Here is a 21858-nt window from a genome sequence, read left to right as displayed (position 1 = left end):
TATAATAGTGACCCCCTACATGAGTAAATTTCAGGGATGCCTACTTCTAAAAAAAATGCGTATTGGCTGTCTTCGTCTGTTGTTAACAGTTTTTGAGTGATAGACCTAGAACATGCATTCTGTAAATGCGTTTCAGAAAGAGGTAAGAAATTCTCGAGTCAGTGACTCAGGAAGCAGAGGAGCTTTTGGATCAGCATGGAAGCCAGGTAACTAGATTGTAAGCTCTCACGAGCAGAGCCCTTCTTTCCCTCGGCTCTCATCATCTTGAATTGTATTGTAATTGTACTGTCTCCTTTTATATTGTAAAGCACTGGTCAAACTGGTGGTGCTATATAAATCCTGTATAATAATAATATACATTTTTAGAAGAAACATTCAGCATTAGCAGCCTATGCATTCTTAAATAGAAAGTTCTGTATTTATCAAAAAAATCCCCCAGTCCTGCCATCTAGCCCCCTTAATAAACTAAGCTAAACCATCCCCCTTGCAGGTACTTAAAGTACTTACCTCTGATGATGATGATGGCAGCCCCTCTACATCCCAGATGTAAAAATCTCCCGCCAGGATGCCAGCGCCTGTCCACTAATGTCCCATAGACTTGAATAGAACATTGCTCCTGCAGTACGGGTACATCCCATTCCTCTCTGTTTAATTTAATTTGATTTTGTATTTGACAGACCACATATTGACTATAAAGAATGGAACAGGCAAAATACACTAACATAAGATTTACTTTGCAGGCTTATAACACCGATAAGTTCCTTCTCTTATTCCACAGCGTTGGTCTCATTTGAATCCATTATAATTGTTTTTTCTTCGTAATCATTTTTCTTTTACTATAGTTATTACTAACAGTTTTTTTTCCAATACACCTTTTCAGTTTTACTGCTCATCCCTACCTAAATTTTATAAAAGCAACAATAAAACAGAATTATTTTTTTTTCTTTGTTTCTTTCTTGCGATTAAAAAAAGAAGAGGAACAGGAAGAAGAAGGTGAGGCTACACATATTTTTACACACAGTGAGGCTAATTTACTAGGGGAGTAAAGACTGTGAGATGTTTTGTTCTGTCAGTTCACATATATAAAGGCCTGTGTGCACAGCTGAGACTAATAAAGAGGTCCTACTACAAGGTAAGATTTTAGCCTAGGCATGGAGGCATTTTCCACACAAAGCTCTACAAAATCTCAGGGCTCCATGACCCTCTGCAGGACTTATTACAATTTGAAAGAAAAAGGAAGTTTGTATTCCCCATATCAATCACAAACAAGCCCCTCACCATGTGTAGGTGACAATCCCAGGTGACATTTACACAACATTGACAATCCTGCTTGTCAGGATATATAGAATAATTCTGCGCTACCCTAAAAACACAACAGCAGCCAACACGACCAACAAAGTATAAAATGCAAAACAACAAAAAAGAAAGTGTGGCGCTAAACAATGTCACATACAGCTGTAAACCGGTCAATAAGCAATGAGAAGGATTAGTTATGTCTGCTTTGAACAGGTGGTCCTCATGTGGACATTACAGATGTATAGTCCTTATGACAATATGTTATAAACAGAATATTGAAGGATAATATAGACGTCTCGAATAAAAGTCAGCTCACTACCACCAAGAGATGAAGAGGCTTACCAGATGAGGTGGACCCAATGGGGCATACGCCGGATTGGGTCGGACAAGGCTTAGGTGGTGAGTGGCTGTGTGTACTCCGAGAAGGATGCGATCTCGCGGATTTGCTGTATTCCTCCAGATAGTACCAGGAACTTAAGAGGTGTACGCAATCTCCCGGATGTGGGAGGTCATGTAGATCTTGAGGAAGTAGTGAGGTGTTCCGTAGGTGAACACCTCAGAGCAACATTCCACAAACCAGGAAATGATGTGGTAGGATAAGGAAAGAAAAAAAGGGCCACATAGTGTAAATCCAAAAAACATAAAATGTTTATTTAAAATAAAATAGATGTACACTCACATGTAGATCCAAAACATAAAACAGCGCTGTGAGAAAAAGTGGCGACAATGGGGTCCTGCCCGACGCGTTTCGTCATCTAAGACGTCAATCCTGCTTGTCAGTTCCTCCCAATATATATATATATATATACATACATATACATATACATATATATATACATATACATATATATATATATATATATATATATATATATATATATATATATATATATATATATATATACACATATATACACACACACACACACACACACACACACACACACACCTATTTTCTATACCACAGTTCCTATGTTTTCATGCATAGGACATGGAAGCAAGGCTAAAAGACTCAACTATACAAAAACATGGGAACTGGGCTGCAGAAAAATGGCAGCAGGTACCCTAGACTGATGAGTCAAAATTTCAAATATTCGGTTGTAGCAAAAGGCAGTTTGTTTGCATGTCATTTCTTTTGTATAAATAAATAGAGTGTCATTTGAAATATTAGAGCATGTATGCTTTGACTTCTAAGCTGTCTGCAAAAACTAATTACCATAATGCGTTTGCTGTTCCTGCAATTTCTTTGTGTCGTGAAGTGGCTGAAGAGCCCGAGCCAGAGATAGCAGGAATCAATATTTGCTCTTATGTTTTACCATGTAATTTTTGTGCAAAGACCAGTAATAGGAACCAATCTGATATTATATATTAGTGATCTGATTAAAGTAGTTCTGATTGGTTCCTGTATTTTACCGCACTTTACACACCTTCACTGCATTTTGTAGAGATTTTTTTTTTTAAATGGCTGTGTAGGCAAAGTGTAAAAACTCTCTTAGCGGCCTAATAGGGTTAAAGTTGGGTATATATGTCCCCCTTCTGGGGGAGATTGAGCAAACACTCATTGAATATATAAAGAACACTCAGAAAATATTAATTAAAAATATGAATTGAACGTGAATTACATTGTAGCATTCTAGACATGTAAACAATTGCCTGTTTCCAATAGAAATTAGATACTTGTTGGAATGATTTTTCAACCTCTTGTTAAATCTTTCTCTTTAGACAAATGGTTTGGAAAAATGTTATCACCACAAGCGATTTTTTTAGCATATATATGTTACACTATATGAAGTGGCCCAAAGCTGAGTACACACTAACATCTGACAGCGGCTCGGAGCCGCTGTACCAACCATCCGACATTAGTACAGCGATCTCCCCCCGCTGAGCTGTTGTGTTCTGATGGGGGGACGCCATTGGATGAGAGCGTTGATTGGGAGTCAGTCGGGTGCTAGTTTTCCAGCATGCTCATCCAACAGAAGCTGGCCAAATGGCTGGCTTCTGTTGGACAGACCGACATACACACGGGCCAAATGACGGACGTTTTTTTCTAACCCACGAATATCTCCCGACATTCAGCCCATGTGTACCTGGCTTTAAGCTGGCCATAGACAGTTGTCTTTTTTCCATTTAGCCAGCAGGCTGATTAAAAAAACTAACAGTTTCCTCCATTCACACAATTAGGTGGATGGAGGAATCTCCTCCCCCTCTATCCTTACCAGGATATTGTATTGGTTATGATAGCGGGACCCGCCGCTGTCAGAATACACTGATCAGCAGATGCAGCCGAACAGAAGTTAAACCCAATGCAGTTGTCCATCACAAAGTTAGTTACAGGGGATGTTTTTATAGTCTTTTGATTTTTTACACCTTGTCCCTGACTAATGTTGACTGAGGGAAAATTGAAGAAACAAGGAGAATCTAGCCAGAAATGTACCAATTAGCATTGAATAGGAAGCAAGAAACATAAGGATGTACCAAATCATAAATAAAAAAGTTGAAGTGATTCTAAACTACCCTTAGATGTCAGTATGCATAGATACAATAAAATCCAAACGCAATAACAGGAAAAATATCCTAGGTGGGACAGAACATTCTCCGCCTGAAATCTTTGGATTTCACTTTAACATATGACAATTGTAGGTCCATAAGGGATGAATTGTTCTCAGACCTGAAAAACAAGGAAGGGAAAACATGTAAAACATACTCTATATGCACAAGAATAAAAACAGCAGATGGAATCTAGGATGTTCTTTACCAGTCTTGATGTCACAGTCACTTACCTGCCTTACTCCAGCACCAGTACCTGTCTCTCGCAGTCCCAGAAACATCTGGGTACTCCCTGGGGTATCCCGCTGAAGCATGTGATGCATCACATGACTTGCCAGGAAGTGTATTTAAGTTTGAGCGACACTGTCTCCACCCAAGAATTATGGCTAAACAGCCAGTGTTTTACTGTTTAGTGCCACCTAAGCTTCAGCCTGCTACCAGTCTGTCTGTTACCAGTGAGTCTGCTATATTTGGTCCTGCTACAGTCTGCTATGGTCAATCCTGCTATAGTGTGTTTCAAACAGTCCTTCGAAAGTCACTCACGATACACTCAGCTACCAGTGCTGTCCTGCTACAGTCCTGTTACCAGTGCAGCTCTTCTACCAGGCAGGTTGACTCCACCCACAGGGACAGCAGTAATATTGAGGTAAGGTCTACTTCCATGCTCTAAGACAACTTGAGATATGGATCAATACCCACAGTTTGTGACAGTATGACAGTATGCTCTAGTCCAGTGGTTCTCAACTCCAGTCCTCGGGACCCACCAACAGGCCAGATTTTAAGTATTGCCTTGGGGAGATGCAGACTAGAATACTGCAATCACTGAGCAGCAAGTGATATCACCTGTGATGTATTTCAGTTATCTTGCAAACCTGGCCTGTTGGTGGGTCCTGAGGCCTGGAGTTGAGAACCACTGCTCTAGTCAGACACGGGGGTTGATTTACTAAAACTGGAGAGTGCAAAATTTGGTGCAGCTGTGCATAGTAGTGAATTAGCTTCTAACTTCAGCTTGTTCAATTAAGCCTTGACAAAAAAAAGAATGGAAGCTGATTGGTTTCTATGCAGAGCTGCACTCTCCAGTTCTAGTAAATCAACCCCATGGACTCTTCCCAGTTGCCTCTGCCAGCTGGTGATCCTATGGAATCTCCCTTTGCCAATTTGGAAGTACAACGTCAGCACCACCCTTCATACACTATCTCAGCCTAAATCGGCAACTTCAACCCTGCATCTTCCTCCACATACATGTTAGTCTGGTGACCCAAAAGCCTGCAGAGGTTTTCTTAACCAGTGTGTAATCCGCTTTGTATTATAACCTTAGTGTTTTCCCCCATAATGTTTTAATGTGGCCTCTATTATCTCTTTTCTAGCCAATGACACCCCGACCTGGGCCTCTGTTCTTTGGGAGAAAGACGATTTGTTGCTTAAAAAATTTTCAGAATTCAGAGATGGCTTTTGTAGGTCATGAACCTTGACGTGTCTCTTTTGCAGCTACATCTCTCCTATTCCTTCAACAAAGCAGAATGATGGCTAATATGGCTTAGAGCAATGAGGCTTTGATAGTCAAATTTTGCCAGGGACTGTCTGTCCTATCAAGTAAAGGATGAGTTGATGGGTAGATATCTTCTCACCTTCCTAGATTACTTTATCTGTTTCGCTATCTGAACCGATATCTGGTTCCAGGATTGCACACAGGAGAGTGGTTCCTAGCATTGTTTCTGCCCAGCTTTTCAGCTATCCCCTTCTAAAGAATCAGACAATTCTTTAGAAGCAGAGGGGCATTTCCTGAATGAATGCCTTTGCGTCTGGGAAACTCCTAGGTGTCTGATGTATTGAAGGGGTCTAGTGAACTATTTATTTCCCTCCTCTACCAATTTTCCCAGGCTCATCATACATTTCTACATTGAAGAACAATCTATTCCTGTTCCAGCCTTTATTGATTTGTTTGCTGTGGCCATCTTAGCCCCAACAGCCAGCCAGCAAAAGATTGAGAGCATGCATGAACGTCATTTTCTCGGGTCGTCGTAGTGTTGTACGTCACCGCGTTCTTGACGGTCGTAAGTTCAGCGAACTTTTGCGTGACTGTGTGTATGCAAGGCAAACTTGAGCGGAATCCCGTCGGAAAAGCCGTCATATCTTTTCCGACGAGAAGTCCGATCGTGTGTACACGGCATAAGAGTTTGTTTTTCCAGTCTTTGAACTGTAAAAGTACTTTCTATACCTTGTTCCTTTGCTGACTGAGGGAACATAAAAGAAATGTGGAGGGTCTAGCTAAGACTGTACCAACTAGCGCTAAATTGGAAGGAAGTACCAAATCACAAAAAAACATGTTCTAGTGGCTGTAACTAGGTGCTGGGCTACAGCAATATGGAGACGGTAACATTGCCTTTAAAGAGGAAGTAAAACCTAACGGCACACGTTAGGGAAGAAACGGTACGGAGTTCCTTTTCTTCACAGCGCATGCGCCGATTACATCATCGGCACACTACAAGTGAAAGTGCGCCGTTTAGGAGATATTTCCACTACCTATAGGTAAGCCTTATTCTAGGCTTACCTATAGTTAAAAGTCAGGAGGGAGTGTTTACAAGCACTTTAATTCTTCTCTTCCTCTACTAAGATACTGATGTTATGCTGCACCATTCTCCTTCAGCCAGCATGGGGAAAGCTAAAGCAAAGCAAGCCCATAGACGTCTATGCTGAGAATCCTAGGAGTTGTGGTTTGAGACCATAGGCCCCAGATAATGGGGCCTATGGTCTCCTTACACTACAGATCCCAATAGGCTTTGTGCAGTAGGATGAATGGAGAGATGATTTTTATTAAACTGCATGGGAAAGTTCTCCTTCTTGCCACAGAGGGAGTTAGTGAGAGAGCAATTCTGTCTGGATATTCACCTGCCAGTGGGAGAGCATACCAGTGGAGATCTGAGCCTGAGACTGGGAGAGAGGACACCTGGGGGAAGCACAGCACTACCCACATCATAGCACCTGCACCACTGCTGCAGGGAGATTGGAGTGTCCAGTCACCCTTTGTTTCCCACCCCTGATCACTGGAGGCTTCCAGGGAGAGACTATTGCTATGCTCTTAAAAGGCTCAAATATTAGCTAGCAGAAGAACATCTCAAATGACTGCCTTTTCCATAGAAACTATTCTGCAAATCCCCTTTGTTCCCCTCCCCCCTCTTATTTTAGATGCATACCCAGTCTTTCTAGGACTTGCATCACCTCCATAAATGCGCTCTGGTAGTATAGTTCCAGCACTGTGTACATTAAACTTTACTACTGCTCACTGCTGCATTTCAGGTGGCTATTCTACTTTTTATGCTGATCTGGACGTCAAATGTCACCTTATGACTAGTCCATATTGTTATTATCATTTGCAGTTGAAGTTGAATAAGGGAGACGTGGAGCCGCACTGTTGGAGCTAATGTAATATTAAGTGTAGCACTAACTCTCAGCGGAGCTGCTGGTTTAAGCGGGCTTGTTACCTTCACTCTCCTTCCCTCTGTTTCACCGGCACCGGGTCTAGGGTTCCGTTGAGTTTACCTCTGGACGACACACGCACCAACACTTGAGTACGTTTTCAATGCTTTATTAAACCATCAATGAAGGAAGTAGCAGGAAAGAGGTAGAAGGAAAACTGCAGAGGAAAACTCAAATACCTTTTTTAGTAAGATTCTTGACAAATGTCCTTTGGGGTTAGATATTTCAGTAGAATGCACTCCCTTGGTGGGACACACTCCTTGCACGCCTGGATAGGCCTCTCTCACTTGCCTAGCAGCCAGTACGTAGCACGAACAAAAGTCTCTGCCACAGACTTGTTTGGGATGAACCCGCACGATCCTCTGCCACAGGATGTATTGGTTTTTTTTGCGATGAATGTCAGTCACAGTGCTTGAACCTTTAAGCCAAACCCGGCAACACTATGCTGTATAATTACTTTAGGATACGTCCTCCAACCGAGTCACCAGGCCCCTCTCTAGACCAGCACGCTGCATGATCCTTCCATGATGGGTCCTCCCCTGGGATCTCCTCGGTTGTCCACCTTCTTCACTCTGGATAGACAGCTCAGGACCATTCCTCGGCCGCTGTGGTAGGCCCCAGACAAGCTTCTGGGCCCACCCCTGCGCTGCAGCGACGTGAGCCTCCGGAACGGAGGACCACGAGATAGCTCTCTAATGCATACCTGTCGGCCAGGAGGGCCAGCAGGTGGCTGTAAAATGAACCCCAAAATATGGCATCTGTCCCATAAATACCCTCGCCCACAATGCAACTCGGAGGACCACCTCCACCGAGTTGTCTCCGTGACAGAAGAGCATCCATACGCTTAGACACGCTGCCCTTCCAACACCAGCCAGCGGCAACAGCGACACCCATGGCTCAGTATGGAAACACACGCAACGTCAGCCAAGCTAAAACAGAGGCAAATCTAACCTTCCTAACGAACAAGTTACTAAATTTACCTATCAGATGGTAGATCGCAAATCTACCAGCGCTACATAAGTATTTCTTATGCTGACAGGTCGTCGGCTTTGCGGGAGGAGGGTCCATCAGCCAAAAATATTATTTACTGTCCTTTATGGGCTCCCATTATCAACAGCAACTTCAGTGTGTCCTTTACATGCATTACGGCGACCTGGGTCATTCCTTCCATGTGGATACATTGAACATTTTGGTTACATTTATGGTTCCTAAGGAAGCCAGTAAACGATGAACCACGAAGAGACCAGCGCCTAAATTGTCTTCTGAAGTCTGGCCTAAGATATTTTTTATATTGAATGTATACTGTATACCACTTTTTATTGGCATCTGTTGGCTGTGGCTGAGCAGAATGAGCGCCTTTTTTAGGGAACCTTTTATATGCAATTTGAAATTGTATTGAGATGTTTTTATGGACATACTCTAGGAATGTTTAAGCAATTATATTGTGAATAACATTGTTTTGAATTTTAAATCAGTCATGTATTCACTCTCTTGAAGTTAAGTGTGTCACCTAAAAAGTATTTTATTCTTAATTTTCTGTTTTCTTACATGTTTATGGATGTGGTGCCACATCAGCGATTTGTGCATCATGTTTTTCTATTTGTTATTATCACTGTTAATCCATTTTATGCTTGCCTATGTGCCAACCACACTGCGTGACAATGTATTAAGTTTGCCTTTACTACCTGGTTTAGTGTCTGTTTTCTTTGATATAACACTTTATACTGGGTAGTAAGCATTATTTTCAGTGATTTCCTGTGATATTGTATGTTTGTACACTCAACCCCAATGTTCCTCTTAGTACCATGGTCTCCTTAGCAAACAATACTCAACTGACAGTCCATAGACAAAAAAATAGTAAACCTGAAAAACTGTCAAGTTTGGGATAATATGCACAATAAACAGGCAAGCCTGACGATATACTGTATGGGCAACAAATGAACAACTGTGACAAAATGTGGACAATCATAACAGTATAAGGGCAGCAAATGGGCAATCATAACAACTGAGCTTGTCTACCTGTGGTTGCCTTCCTTATTTTAGAGTCTGAATATAGGGATGAGGAAGAAAGTTTCAGAACATTGGTCTTGCAGTTTAGGGGTAGGGCTTCAGATGTGATGGAGCTAGAGAACTTACTTTTTGTGGACTGGTCCCCATAACTGAACTTCTTATTCAGTAGGAGGTCTTACTAATGCTATGTTCACCATTATTTTGCAAAAAGGCTTTATCTGCCCTTCACCAGCACATTGTATTAGAAAATGTATGCATTGTCTCTGTAATACACTCACTGATGTGTCCCTGGTCTGTGATATACACACAGTAATGCAGCCCTGGTCTCTGTCATATGCTCATTTATTTAGCTTTGAGCACTTCTGGGTTCAGAGTTTTTAGATCCAGTGTGCAGGGTGGGCAACTTGTCAGCCCCTTGTGATAACAAGAAAAGTAAGTAAAAAAGTGTTGCAAAACAATAAAATATTTTTTTTTTTTAAACATTTTTAAAAGATCCCTGTTCTGTTCATTTAGGTCTGGTATGGATTTTGAAGGGAACTCCCATGCCAAGATTTAAAAAAAAAAAAAAAAATGGCATGGGCTCCCCCCAAAACCCATACAAGACCCTTATCCGAGCATGCAGCCTGGCAGGCTAGAAAAAGTGGGGGGAGCAAGCACCCCTCTCCTGAACCATACCAGGCCACATGCCCTCAACATGGGGGGTGCTTTGGTGCAGGGGGGCTCTTCCCCCCACCTCAAAGCACCTTGTCCCCATGTTGATGAGAACAAGGGCCTCTTCCCCACAACTTGTGGGCTGTGGTTGTGGGGGTATTTGGGCAGGGGGCTAATCAGAATCTGGAAGCCTCCTTTAACAAGGGGGCCCCAGATCCCACCCCCTCCCCCTATGTGAATGAGTATGGGGTATTGTATTGTACCAGTACTCGTTCACCAAAAAAAAGTGTCAAAAAGAAATAAAAACACACACAGTATTTAACAATTCCTTTATTAAATATAAAAAAAATGTCCCCTGATGTAGATCCATCATCATTCAATAGGCCCGCCGCCACTGCCAGATTTGAAAAAAGAAGAAAAAAATGATCCGCCCACGACAAGCATGCACCAGTAGGTGATGTCACATGGGGCAGTGCCACGAGGTGACGTTGACAGGTGGCCCCACCCCTTACCTATATAAGAGCTGTCAAACGGTAGAGCAGGTAGTCAGCGGTTAGCCTTCGCCGCTGACAGAGCGTTCTTTTTTTGGGTTACGATGGTGGTGGGACTGGCGGTATGATTGACGATGGATCTACATTGGGGAACATTGTTTTTTTATTTTTAATAAAGTAATTGTCAAACTATGTGTGTTTTTATTTCTTTTTGACACCTTTTTGTTGAATGAGTTGTTTCCAGAGAGCCTGGTATTGATTGGGGGGGAGCACCACGCCATTTTTTTTTTACATTTTTGTATTACTGGAAATGGTATTGTATTGCCTGCAATTTAAATGTAATTTTTTTTCTTTATAAATGTCAGTTTTCCTGCAGTAGTTTCAATACACGGTACAGCTGCGCCACTTAACAAGCAGACTAAGGGGACCCCAAGGGTACTATATTTAAAGGAATTGTTCATTTTTATTATAGCGCCCTTGGAGTCCTCTTAGTCTGCTTGTAAAGTGGCGCATCTGTACCGTGTATTGAAACTACTGCAGCAAAACTGACATTTATAAAGGAAAAAAATGACATTTAAATTGCAGGCAATACAATGAGCAGTACCTAGGCCCCCATACCCTTTTTATGGTCAATAACTTGCATATAAGCCTTCAAAATGGAGACTTTATTTTTCAAGTTCAGGCCCCGGCTCGGGTCCGAACTTTTTACATGTTCAGGGGTTCTGTTGCAAACCGAACAGGGGGGTGTTCGACCCATCTCTACACATACCAGAATGAGAGGAACAAATCCAGGTTTATTAGTTAAGGTTAGCTAAACTAACTAACTGTAAATGCTTTTAAAGTATTGACAATTTAGGGTGTCCTTGCTTCTGTTGTTTCTTTGAGGCTTGACATATTTGGTATCTATGAACGTGACAACATTTCATTTTTTAAGCTGAAAATACATTTTGGAGATTACTGTGTGTGTGTTTATTACAATTAATTTGAGTGCAATTATTACTGAAAATATAGGTTTGACAAACAGTTGCTCAAAGTTTATACAACATAAATTGCAAATGTCATCACAGGTCAATTGAATTCAGAAAATCCTTTTTCTTTCCATGTAAAAAAGGTGCATGTGAACAAAAAGAATTGGTCTGGCAGTGAAAGATTTAGTTATATGTGTATGTCATATTTACATATTTACACATAAACTTGTGAATTTTTGAGAAAAAATAGTTTTTATACTCACGTCACTGCATTGTATATCATTGCTTAAGCTTACACTTTGTTTATATCTGTTATGACAGCAATGATTGTTGCTTGTGTTAAATGCTTGTGCTTCTTTCTATGTTCATCTTTGCTTTGCAATGTGTCTGCTTGATGTTACAGAAGAGTATGGAGAACACATAGAAGGTAAAATATCAAACCTACCTTATATCTTTATATTCTGTTGTATCAGATAATTACAGAAATGCTAGTACAGGAGATATAAAAATCAGCATGTGAATCAAAATGCCAGAACAGTCTAAACCTGAAATGTCAGTTTTCGGGTGGAGTTGGTCTTAGAGTCTTTCATTTTAGGGTTTGTGATATGAGTCTTCCATAGATCAGCGAATACTCACCAAGATAAACAATGACAGATCTGCCCCTTCTTGTTGTGATCATTACACTGTCAAGCTCACTAAAATCTTTTTATATTATCTGTTTCCCATTTAAAGGACTGAGAGTAATATGCCATTACTGACCTCCATTTTAAAATGCTAGTTGCCTGGCCCTGGCTTCAATACTTTCTGAGCCCATGATCAGGATTAGGTATGCAGCAAGTGTAGTTAAGTGTTCTTGCATAGCAAGACCACTTACTGTTATCTCACATATATATTATTCTTATTATTATAGCCAAATTTACCACCCTAACTCCTCCCACAGTTTTTACACTACATAGACAAGTAATATACCGAAACGTGCGGATTGTTCCCGAATGGTGTGCTATTATTTTGTGGAGCGTTTCGCCGAATGGTTCACGAAATATCGTCATTTTTGCGGCAAAATTGGTCCCATAGGAATGAATGGGGAAACTAGAGTGGGAGATGACAAAAGCTGAAAAATCAGAACATGATTTCTAAACTGCTGCCACTCCCTCATTTTCAAGCCCACCTACACAAATCTTATATCAAAACGTTCAGCTATCCCTGCTGCCAGTAAACATGTCCACGGCTAAGCCATAGTCCTGATAGTTTTCACAATATGACCATTTGTTTGCAACTCACGCCGTCCATTGACATTCATTGAAACTACACTCTAGCCCCCTCCAAATTTGAAGGGCAATTTCTAAACTGCGACTGTGCCTTCATTTTTAATATTTCAGAGACATACTATACATCAAAATCTAGGTCTGGGTCTTGTGATTCTCACAATATAAAGATCTTCGCTGTAGGATGTATAGTTTTTAAAATACGGCCATTTGTTTAGAGGTCATTTCAGGAAATTTTAGCCATTAATCAGAGTGTACTGTTAGTGTTTGTTTTGTTGCCATGGTTACCAAAGCTTCTGTTATACACAGGGGGGAAGGTGGCTGGAGCATCTCAGCTGATTACAGAGCCCGGGGGAGGGGACAGACACACCATGTACTGATTTATAATAGAGGAATATGATGGGGCAGTTTTGATGGGGTAATTCTGATGGGGCAGTTTTGATGAAGCAGTATGCGGGAAGCATAAACAGGGCATGAGCATTGCTAGGAAACAGTGGTTGTAAACACAAGATGCTGAGACACCCCAAATGCATGTGACTTCATCTGCTAGACTTGATAATGCTTGTAGACCCCTCCCACAGTTTTCACACTACAGAGACAAATAATATACCGAAACGAGCGGATTGTTCCCGATTGGTGTGTTATTACTTTGTGGAATGTTTTGCCGAATGGTCCACGAAATGACGTTTTTGCGGCAAAATTGGTCCCATAGGAATGAATGGCGAAATGTTCAAAACTAGAGTGGGAAGTGACAAAAGCTGACAACCCCATGATCAGCCAAAACATTATGACCACCCCATGATCAGCCAAAACATTATGACCGCCCCATGTAAAAAAAAAATATTTTTGAAAAAAAAAAATAATTTTTGAAAAAAGTAAAAAAATAATTTTTGAAGAAAAAAAAATCATTTTTGAAAAAAAAAAAAATTTTTGAAAAAAAAAATATATTTGAAAAAAAAATATTTTTGAAAAAAAAAATTATTTTTGAAAAAAAATTACTTTAAAAAAAAATAATTTCGAAAAAAAAATTATTTTTGAAATAAAAAAATTCATTTTTGAAAAAAAAAATTACCTTTGAAAAAAAAATCATTTTTGAAGAAAAAAAAATCATTTTTGATTAAAAAAAATTCATTTTTGAAAAAAAAAATTACTTTTGAAAAAAATGTTCAGCTCTTTCAGCGAATGATGGAACTTTTTTACTACTATTTATACTTTTTAAAATATTAAGCTTTTTAACACTTTTCACAGTTACTCAAGCCACTCCACCCAGTTACTCCGCCCACTCCAGTTGTAGAGGCAAGAACACTTTCACAATTTCCCCAGAAATTGTACCTTTTCTAGTTATAGTTAAGTCAGCACTGGCAAGCACACTTGTTCTAAGTCAGTGACTTCTAAAGTATTTAAAAAAAGTCTAATTTCCATGTTTATTATTTAGTATTTATTTGTGACAAAGTACATGCAGCACCTTATCCCATCTTGCTATGTGCTGCCTAGGATTAGCTCTGAGGTTGGACAGTGCACCCCTCCTTGCTCCACTGCCACCTGACAACGCAGCTGGCAAGGAGTAAACTGCTTTGACCAACAGCTGAACAAAAAGAGGCATTTAGGAGGTGGCAGTAATGCCTGGTAGCCACTTCATCATTCACCATGAATCGCTTTTCAGAAAGGCAGTAGAGAGTGCCACTCATGTAAGCAAGCCCTTACTAGCCAAATCAACAGGAAAATAGCCTAAAAAAAAAAAAAAAAAAAAGAATAAAGCAGCCATCACATCTAAGAATTGGTAAGCTGTAATATATTAAAGCGGTGTTCCACCCGCAATTTTTTTTTTTTTTAAAAGTCAGCAGCTACAAACACTGTAGCTGCTGACTTTTAATAAGCACACTTACCTGTCCAGGGAGCCCGCGATGTCGCACCCCCCGAGGCCGATCCGTCCATCGAATCGGATGCAGGCGCCGCCATTCCAACTAAGGGAAACCGGCACTGGAGCCTTGCTGCTTCACTGCCTGTTTCCTACTGCGCATGCATGAGTCGCGCTGCGCTTTGTGAATGGCCAGCTTTCTTTTGGGACACACACAGGTCCCAGAAGACAGCGGTGGGGGGGCTCGCCGCACAAAAAGATATGACGTCCTGTGCCGCTGACCGGATAAATAGGAAGTACAGGCTGTACTTCAATAAAAGGTACTATAGAAAAAAAAAAAAGAAGAAGAGGGTGGCAGTTCCCCGGCCAATGCAAGCATCTCACTTCAGCAGGCCACAAAGCAGCTGCCTCAATTACCGGCCGGCGCGGTATCTTAGTCTGCGCACCCGCGTGCAGGGGGGGTTGGGACCGCATGGGGACAAGACACCTGCCACAGTGTAGCCCAGGCGCCAGGCCACTAATTCCAAATGCTAAGTCGCCGATGCAACCTGGTGCCGGGGGTTTGTCAAGCCCTGACTTAAGTCTGACCTTACTTATTCTTGACCTCCGTACTCTTATCGTTTACTTATTCCTGACCTCTGAATTCTGTGCATTCCTTATTCCTAACCTCTGCTCTAGATGCATTTCCTAATCCTGACCTCTGCACTCTGCAAGGTCAGCATGTGAGTGTGAATATGTTCAGTATGTATGTAATAGAGTGTGCGTATGTGTATTCTCTATGTACTAAACCTATAAATACCAAATACATTACTTACTAGTGTTACTTACCCCTGACCACTGCATTTTGTGCATTACTTACTCCTGACCTCTGCACTCTGTGCGTTACTTATTCTTGACCTTTGCACTCTGTGCATCACTTTTTCCAGACCTCTGTACTTTGTGCTTTACTGCACTGCTTAATTTCTCTACTCAATGCACCCAAGACATTTTATGCGTTGAATGTCTGCCATTTATTCCAAAATTGGGAGGCACTGCTTTATGATTGTTTCTTCAAATGAGGTATACTCAGTAGGGTAACCTTATAATAATATACAATATACCACCCAAACCTTGAGGTTTATAATTCATTGTTAAGACAGGCAGTGTGCACTTCTAGTTTTCAAATGAAAATGAAGATTATTACAGTACACACTGGGCTAATTATGATAAACATAACTTTCCAGACCCCTTTTTAACACTACATAAAAACAGAAGGGGAAAACTTCAGCTTTTGAATTTCCAACAAAGAGCAAGTAAAATGATAAGTTGCGCTGCGTGAATCAGAACATTAACAAATATAAAGAAGGTATTATCCCCATTTGACCAAAAAAGTGGAAATACACTTCATTGGATACTGTAGCTTGCAGGCTACTTGCAGCTTACCAGTTCTTAGATATTGCATCTGCATTAGTTTTAATTTCTTAGGTTTACAGTTTTAGAAGGTTCAGAAAATAACTGTTGTTCATGCCACAGATGCATTGGGGGTTGTTTACGAAAGGCAAATCTACTTTTCACTGCAAGTGCACTTGGAAGTGCAGTCACTCTAAATCTAAGGGGTAGATCTGAAATGGGTGGAAGCTCTGCTGATTTTATCATCCAATCATGTGCAAGCTAAAAGGCTGTTTTTTCTTTTCCTTGCATGTCCCCCTCGGATCTACAGGGACTTTACTTTCAAGTGCACTTTCAGTGCAAAGTGGATTTTCCTTCAGTAAATAACCACCATTGTCTTTGTAACAGCCTGTAGATTGAACCAAAATCACAAATACTGTTATCTTTCCTTCATCCTATTACCGGAGGAGCTTCGGGGGCCACAGGGGTCCCAACAGCAACCCTGCCCATGCTCCAGACCCAGAGCAGGCCCAGTCACATTAGGTTTTGAGGCATGGGGGGACAGGGCAATTACAAGAACCGATCCCCCTCTATGGCTTTTCATGCAGTAGCTGAAAGCTGGCTTCTCCGCCTTTCTCTCCTGTGGCTTTCAGTTGCTGCATGGAGAGCCATATAGGGGATTGGTTTCTATAACTGCCCCCCCCTACTTCTGCACCGATCACCCCCTCCTCCTGTGCACTAATGGATTCCCCTCCGTTGCCCAGCACCCCCATGTGCCACCGCCTGCAGCTCTGCCATCTTTCTTTCTTTCCTCTCCTGTCAGCTGCTGCAAAAACACAGGGGGATCCTCAGGATGGAGAGTGTGGAGGGAGGGCAGTAAATATGTAAGTTACCAGCCTGTTCCTTTTCAGAATGAACACAGTGAGTGATCGGTACCGATCACTGTGTTCTTTCATTACTGTGTTTGCTATGCTTCAGTTTATGAATGAACAGGAAGGCTGTGCAAGACCTCATTCACATACAGAGATTTATTTATTATGTCAAAATATAGACAGTTTCTCCCAAATAATTTGAATTACCCTCTTAATATGTAAAGAGCTGAAGTTACTCGTCGGAAGTATCTAAGCGAACAATGGAAGTGGCAGGTGGTAGTGGAGGGCCCAGGCCAACTTTTGCTTCAAGCTGCACCGTATGTAAACTACAAATTCCAACCTCCTCACATGTAAGTCTACATCAGGAGAGAAGCCTAAAGTGACAACCATAGCAAAAAAAAAAAAACAACAACAATGCAGCCACCACATCTATGGACTGGCAGGGTGCAACATATTAAATTTTGGGGGTTTAGCCATACATTACTAAATTGCTGATTTACAAAACAGACAGAGTTGTAGACTACAACACACACTGCTGTTAATGCCCACACAAATTATTATGCTGTAGACATTTGGCAGGATCGATGAAGGGACAGGCAAATTTTGACATTATTTTGCACTGGAAAAATAAGCTGTCAGTAATTTGTAAAATCTGGCATGTTAATACCTTCCATTTATGCCCACCATCTACTATTTAGCGCTTCTCTGTCCCCCCTCTTTTTTCCTAAGGTGGAAAACTCCAAATCAGAGATTTTACCTAAATGTTTCCCCCTTAGTTAATACCCTTATACCCCAATGTATCCCACTTTCAAGTACTGTTGTTGTCCTGTTTTCAAATTTTTAAAAACTAGATCCAATGTGTGTGTCATACTAACTATACAATTGTATCTATGTTTCCATTTGATCTAATGCCATTGGATATTTATGAATTGTATGATTTATACCAACCATTCCTGTAATGATAAAAGCTGAATATATATATATAGATCTAACAAGAATTGATATGATAAAGTTCTGACCGAATAGGGCTTTTTGCAAATGTATGTAGCATTTTCTGTGCTAACGCCAACTGCTGTGTCTGTAACCTTGCTGTCGTTTTTTTATGAATAAAGAATTTGAAAAAAAAAATCCTTCCATTTACCAATACATGACTCACTTTGGATAGCACAGTTGCTTAGGGTTTAAAGCAGCCTAAAAGCACATTAACGCACCTATAGCGTTAATGAGCATTTAGGATATGTTTTACAGGAGTTCATGGTGCGTCATGCAACACTTCTAGAACACCCTGTATTTTTTTTTTTTTCTTACAGGGCCTAAATGGGATATGATCACTTTTGAAGCTTTGCAACCGCACTGTAAATATTGTATGTCAGCACAGAGTGGCACTGTGGACATAGCCTTGTACACTATGCCCTGTCCTAGATTTGACAGCATAAAGTGGATATATAGAGAAAATAGACTTTATTGGTAGGACACTACTCAAACAATAGTTAAAATACAATGCGCAAAAGTTATAGCTTCTACAAAATAGGGGAAAGTTTATGGCATTTTTATTATTAATTTTTTTTATTATTAATGGCCGCGATCTGCGATTTTTATCGTGACTGTGACATTATGGCGGACACATCGGACACTTTTGACACTATTTTGGGACCATTGTAATTTAAATGCACTGATTACTGTGTAAATGACACTGGCAGGGAAGGGGTTAACCACTAGGGGGCGATGAAGAGGTTAAGTGTGTCCTAGGGAGTGATTCTAACTGTGGGGGGGGGGTCTACCTAGGACATGACAGCGGTCACTGCTCCCGATCACAGGGAACAGTGGATCTCTGTCATGACACAAGGCAGAACGGGGAAATGCCTTGTTTACATTGGCACTTCCCTGTTCTACCTCTACACACTGCAATCGCGGGACGCCGGAGAACATCGAGTTCCCAGGACACATGGGCACGCTCCCGCCGTAAGGAACATACCTGTACGCCCATTTGCCTGCCTGTGCCATCGTGGCGACGTACATCTGTGTGCAGCGGTTGTCAAGCGGTTAAAAGTTATAAATTGGTTTTAACAATATTTTTTTCAACATACAAAAATTTGTAACCGGTGACCACCATTAACCCTCATCACTAAACTAGACCTACCAAGGTAGTTCACAACAGCAGAGGTCGTGGAAATTATATCCCCAATCTCCTAATATCCAAGAGTGACTGCTGTGTGGGGTGATGATGTCCAGTTGATGGTCCCGCTCGACATGTTTTGTGGCAACCGCACTTCTTCAGGGTTAAAAAATAAAATTTTCTAGACAAAATGAAAACAGTACAATAAATAACAACATATTAACAAAGTGTTGTACACAGTTGCCAATGGAAAGCACTATGCTCACAATATAATATACAGTGTACTAATAATGCAGGTAGAAAGGGGCAGCCAGGCGGAAAGAATACCTCAGTTCTCTCACCCACCGTTGGGAACTGAGGTGTTCTTTCTGCCTGGCTGCCCCCCTCCACCTGCCTTATTAGTACACTGTATATAATATTGTGAGTATAGCCCTTTCCATTGGCAACTGTGTACAACACTTTGTTAGTATGTTATGTGATATTTATTGTATTATTTTCATTTTGTCCAGAAAAAAACATTTTTAACCCTTGAGCTTCTGAAGAAGCGTGGTTGTCACGAAACATGTCAAGCGGAACCATCAACTGAACATCATCGCCCCACACAGCTGTCACCCTTGGGTATTAGGAGAATTTTATTCCCATGACCTCTGTTGTTGTGAACTACCTTAGTAGTTCTATTTTAGTGATGAGGGTTGATGATGGTCACCAGTTAAATTTTTGTAAGTTGAAAAAAATATTGCTGAAAACAATTTATAACTTTTAATCATGTTTTGCTTATTAGATAAAACATTTTGTATTTTAACTATTGTTTGAGTAGTATCGCGTCATTAAAGTCCATTTTCTCTATATATCCACTTTATACAGTGCGTTTAAGATGCAGTTGTGATACGTTTCAATAGAAGTGAATAGAGGCAATTGCAAAGCATCAACGCCTGCCACACTCTGTGGGCAGCCTTATTTTTGCCTCACAGCAATGTGAACGCTAACACTACAGTGTAAACACCTCCATCTGCTCCCTATTGTAACTATTCTGTGTGGCATCGATAGGCGTTCGTGAAGCGTTAAAAACATGGCCCAATCGCTTATTTTCAACACGTGTGAAAAAGCCCTTAACACTGCCTTGGAGCACTGGACTCCTTGGTTGGTATCCCACTCAGGACACTACCTACATGACTTTTCCTTGTTCCTCCTGTGCTTCTATAGGTTTCCTCCCCCACTCTACAGATTGCTGGTAGGTTCATTGGCTCCTGTCTAAATTGACATCTAGTATTTGTGTGCATATATGATGTTGATGTGAAATAGGGACCTTAAATTGTAAGCTCCTTGAGGGCAGGAACTGATGTTTACATACAGTAAATAAAGTGCTGTGTAAATTGTTGGCGCTATATAAATACCTGTAATAAAAATAAGTATTTGTTCTGCATACTACAATAATGTCACATATCATGCATTCAATCCTGAAATAAATGTATCTCTCTTTCTTTCTCAAACAGAGGAGGAGCGCCCCAGGCCAAGGTGAGAATATTTGATTTTGTCAATATGTTAAAGTGACAGGTACATCTCTCACAGTACAGTGTGTCCTGTTAAATCTAAAAAGTTATATTAACACTTCAGTCATTACAGCTTTAAAACATCCTTTTTTTATAACAAATGTAATATGTAAAGGTAAAATATGAAAAGGGATGGGCCTATCACGATGGCCAGCATTTTAGTATTTACAGAAGCACTATAACAAAACAAAAAAAACATATTATATAAAAAATATATATCATTTTTATTGTTCACAATTTAAAATAAACCTCCATGAGGCTCATAACATCCTATAAAAACATCTGGTTAAACACTGTCACTGTTTTCATGGGATGTTATGAGCCCCATGGAAGTTTATTTTAAATTGTGAACAATAAAAAGTATATATTTTTATATAATATGTTTCTGGTTATATTGGTTGCCATGTAAAAGTTCCATAAAGAGGTATATTGGAGTATTTTCTGTAAAAAAAAAAAAAAAAAAAAAAAGGACAACCCCTGTCCAAGTGGCACAACTGGCTGCTGAAATTAAAGTGTAAATAAAGGCTTTTTTTTAATTTTGGAGAGGGATTAGATTTATTGCTGTCTGTGTTCCCATTAGGGAGATCCACTCTCTCTGTTTGTCCAACGTACCGTTATTTTAAGTAAAAGAAAATCTCAAATTTAGGTTGACATCAGAATACTAATAGAGGGGAAATCTTCCAATAGGGACACTAGTTCTGGTGACCCTGGTGACACGCCGGGATTTCTTCACTTTGGAGGGATTTATTCTCACTTCTTGTTTTGGCTATGTAACAGGAAGTAAAGGGAAATCTCAACAATACAAATTGCAAAAAAAAAAAAACTGGAGGGAGGTCTTACTTTAACCAAAATTAAAAAAAAAAAAAAAATGAAAATTGTATCCTAATTACTGTAATTTTATTTTCCTGGTGCCTATCCATGGCAGCATAAGTATGATAGTAGCCACGCCTAGGTCTGCCCACAGGACCAGTGCATAGCTAAAAAAAAGTTAACACCCACACAACAGCCCATTCCCTGTACATCGCTAGGAACGAACTGGGTGGGTTCGCTATGCTGCCATGGATAGGTACCAGGCAAAGAAAATTACAGTAAGTAGGATACAATTTTCTGTTTTCCTGGTGCCTCCATGGTAGCATACATATGATAGATCAATAACTAGTTAATCAGGGTGGGAAGCTTCAGCAAATTATATCATAAAAAAAGTGAGTAAGCTACTGGCTGTCTGCCAAAGACAGGTGTAGTGAGGACTACTAAGCCCATCAGTAGTGCTGAAAGAAGGCGCCATAATAGAACCGGATTGGCTCCCCTGCCTGCCATGTTGGCTGACATCTCATTATGGGATAGGCAAGCAAATGCCCACAGGCTCTTGATGCCATGACAACAGCAAGG

The 21858-nt window shown here is 40.6% G+C and overlaps 1 protein-coding gene across 4 annotated transcripts in view; it reads left to right on the top strand.

The window, feature by feature from the left end:
• Positions 1 to 970: 970 nt before the first annotated feature.
• TNNT1 (troponin T1, slow skeletal type) overlaps positions 971 to 21858 on the top strand; it is a 78474-nt gene continuing 57586 nt past the window's right edge. For 2 of the 4 annotated variants that reach the window (XM_073601300.1, XM_073601302.1), the window contains exons 1-2: positions 11800 to 11867; positions 20413 to 20434. In XM_073601300.1, the coding sequence (XP_073457401.1) occupies positions 11822 to 11867; positions 20413 to 20434 (68 nt within the window). In that variant the 5' untranslated portion in view covers positions 11800 to 11821. Of the gene's footprint in view, positions 994 to 11799; positions 11868 to 20412; positions 20435 to 21858 lie in introns of those variants that run through there. The other 2 variants (XM_073601303.1, XM_073601301.1) reach the window with 2 other exon arrangements.

Source organism: Aquarana catesbeiana, linkage group LG10 (genome assembly GCF_042186555.1).
Source record: "Aquarana catesbeiana isolate 2022-GZ linkage group LG10, ASM4218655v1, whole genome shotgun sequence".
NCBI lineage: Eukaryota > Metazoa > Chordata > Amphibia > Anura > Ranidae > Aquarana > Aquarana catesbeiana.
Note: the sequence above shows the minus strand (reverse complement) of the source record. Positions and strands in the feature narration are given on the sequence as shown.